The sequence below is a fragment of the Vicia villosa genome, unplaced genomic scaffold, assembly GCF_029867415.1.
Source record: "Vicia villosa cultivar HV-30 ecotype Madison, WI unplaced genomic scaffold, Vvil1.0 ctg.002710F_1_1, whole genome shotgun sequence".
Taxonomy (NCBI): domain Eukaryota; kingdom Viridiplantae; phylum Streptophyta; class Magnoliopsida; order Fabales; family Fabaceae; genus Vicia; species Vicia villosa.
In genome coordinates this window covers 105598-108397 of record NW_026706009.1, presented here as the reverse complement: position 1 = coordinate 108397, position 2800 = coordinate 105598, and the positions used below count along the sequence as shown (strand labels likewise).

Genomic DNA, 2800 nt, shown 5'->3' with positions numbered 1-2800 from the left:
GTTGGTCTGTCCGTCAGGCAGTAACCGGTTACTCTATTTGAGGTAACCGGTTACCATTGAGTGTTTTCAAAATAAAAGTTTCTGCCAGATGCAGTAATCGGTTACTTGGATTGAGGTAACCGGTTACCGCTGTGTGTTTTTGAAAAATAAACTATTTTCTAAAATTCATATCTTTCGAACCGTGTATCCGTTTTAAGTGCCGTTTTAGGCGTTGCGAGGCTAATTAAATGTTTTATATGATGAAATGGTGAGATGAGAAGTGACCCGATTTTATTTTAAAAATCCCGATTTAATTGTTTTGGTGAAATTATACATTGTAGGCATGTCTGATGGAATGTAACAATGTTATAATTGTGTTTGTGACGTGATTATGTGGTGATTTTTGTGGTGATGTATGATTTATTTGAATTATGCTGAGACATGTACATACTTTATTGGTGATGATAATTGTGAGTTATGTTGAGAAGATGTTGTTCATCGAATCAATGATGTTGTAAGTATGTTATATGTGTGCATTCATTCATAAATCATTTTGGTGATGGATCCCAGTGATGTTTGGATCAATGGTGAACATAATTCCCATTGTATGGAATTTTTGTCGGTAAGACTGTATTTCGGTGACGTTTAGATCGATCGAATGGGTTAATCCCATGATGTTTGGTACCTCATGCATAGTGTCAGTACATTGCATATGCATATTACTATAACATGATTGGATGATTTTCAGCGTTATATTTTGGTGAGGTATTTTGTTGTTGTGGTTGATGAATATTTTTCTGAAAATCTGAATATATTGCAACTAGGTGATTGACGTGCTTATGATATGTTATTGTTTATGAACTAATAACATTTGTTAATTATGAATGAGACTCACCCTTACATGTTAACATTTTCAGATTGAAGAATAGCGACTTTTGACTTGGTGAGGATAGCTTATAGGCTAGTCCATTAGTTCGCATCGGTGTCATGCTCTGATCTGTAACACTGGGGAACACTAGACTTAGAGTTTAATTATTATACTCTATTTTGTTGGTTTTGGATTATGTTATTGGTCTGTGCATTGGTGATGTTTTATGCTATTCCGTTGAATAATTCCGCTGTTTTGAACATGATTTTATTAATTTGGTGAATCGTTCCTAAGTGAAGCATGACAATTGACTTTATAATAATTGGTTTATTTTAAATTGTGGCACCCTTGTTTCGTGTTTACTCTAAATATTATAATAATTGCCGCGGGGTTTAGAAGGGTGTTACATTACTTCTTTGACATTTAGGCCTTTTAGAGAGCTCGAGGCTTCCTCTTGCATAAACAACCTCACAAGTTCTTCATCCATATCATCATTCATATAATCCATGAACATTTTTGCAATGTGGGAAGAATTGAAAGGATCCATGTGAAAAAAAAGTTAGATATAGATGATAAAAAATTGTAGAGAATGAAAGAGGTAGAGGATGAAAAGAAGTAGTTTGACTTTGAATAATGGCTAGTTTGACTTTGAATAACGGCTAATTTGACTTTGAATAACGGCTAGTTTGAATAATAACTGGTTTGAATAACGGCTAGTTTGAATACATAATCAAATTTTAAAAATACATAATCATTCTAATTGAGTCTATATCAATTAAGTTCAAAGTACATAATTATACTAATTAAGTCTATTATACCTAATCATATCAATTAAGTCCAAAATACACAATCATACTAATTAAGCCTAAAATGCATAATCATACTAATTAATTCCATATTTTCTCTAATCATGTTGCACAATATTTCATGAGCTTGTAGTTGTCCTGTATCCATATTTGAGGTATCTTTTGAGAGTATTTACAGATCATTTATCGTTAGTCTTTCCTCAGCACTCCCAGTCTTCTTAATCTTTACATCAATCTTTTTTCTCTCTATCTCGAATTTTTTCACCTTCAATACGTGCATAGTCTCGTGCAAACATTGACATCAAATGAATTATTGAAGTAATCTTTCAAAAAATCATATTTGACATTGGGAGTAGAAGAAAGTTTCACAAGCTTTTCTTTCTCCTTCATTTTGGCTTTCTTTTGACCGATTGGACGACATGATAAAGTAGGTGATGGTAGATTATATTCGCTGCTCGTTGGTATTAGTGGATTAGAAGATGAAAAATATGCTCCTGAAGTTGAATTCTTTGTTCTTTTAGCATAAGCTTCCGATAAACCTGCGAGCCATTTAGGTTCTTCTTTCAATAATCTCCATGCAGCCTCAAATGTAAACATTTCACCTTCATCTTGAAAATAAATTTTATACGCAAATTGCATGATATTGTACTCGGAGCTCCCGCTTTTTGTGTAGATACAACTTGTTTGTAGCATCCAACAAAATTTTTGTGCCATCTACCTTTTAGCGTTGTCAGTTTTCTCTCTTTGTAATTGATGTCACGATACTTGTTAAAAGCTTCACCAATTTTCTTCAGAAAATTATCTCCTTTTTTATCAACCACAACAATTGAATCCTTTGAAACATTGGGCCTTGACTGGATGAGAATTTCATCATCTTTTTGTTGGAACCTTTGTTTAGACATATTCACAATCGGTGCAGACGCAACTTCTTCACAAAGGTTAGTATTTTCTATGCTAACTTGAGTGCAAAATTGTGGCGTTTCATATTCTTGATCATTTGATTACACGCAACGACGACCTATTTGAACCATATGAGGCATATTGGGGTTAGTTGATTGAGATGGAAATTGTTGATATTGATATGAATAAGGTGGTGTATGATACGAGTAATTTCCAAAGTGTGAATTATTTTGTGGATTTAGGATAA

General features: G+C 33.3%; 1 protein-coding gene across 1 annotated transcript; it reads right to left on the bottom strand.

The window, feature by feature from the left end:
* Positions 1–1920: 1920 nt before the first annotated feature.
* Positions 1921–2555, bottom strand: LOC131639604 (uncharacterized). The gene is made up of 2 exons (XM_058910087.1): positions 2372–2555; positions 1921–2261 (listed from the first exon to the last, which is right to left on the bottom strand). The coding sequence occupies exons 1-2, from the start codon at positions 2553–2555 to the stop codon at positions 1921–1923; spliced, it is 525 nt and encodes a 174-aa protein (XP_058766070.1).
* Positions 2556–2800: the final 245 nt, after the last annotated feature.

Bases quoted from the DNA above. Each gene is read 5' to 3' on its own strand.
- LOC131639604 (XM_058910087.1), bottom strand. From the start codon at position 2,555: ATGTCTAAACAAAGGTTCCAACAAAAAGATGATGAAATTCTCATCCAG. The intron at 2,262-2,371 runs GTAGATGGCACA...TTTATTTTCAAG, and splicing joins AAAACTGACAACGCTAAAAG to ATGAAGGTGAAATGTTTACA.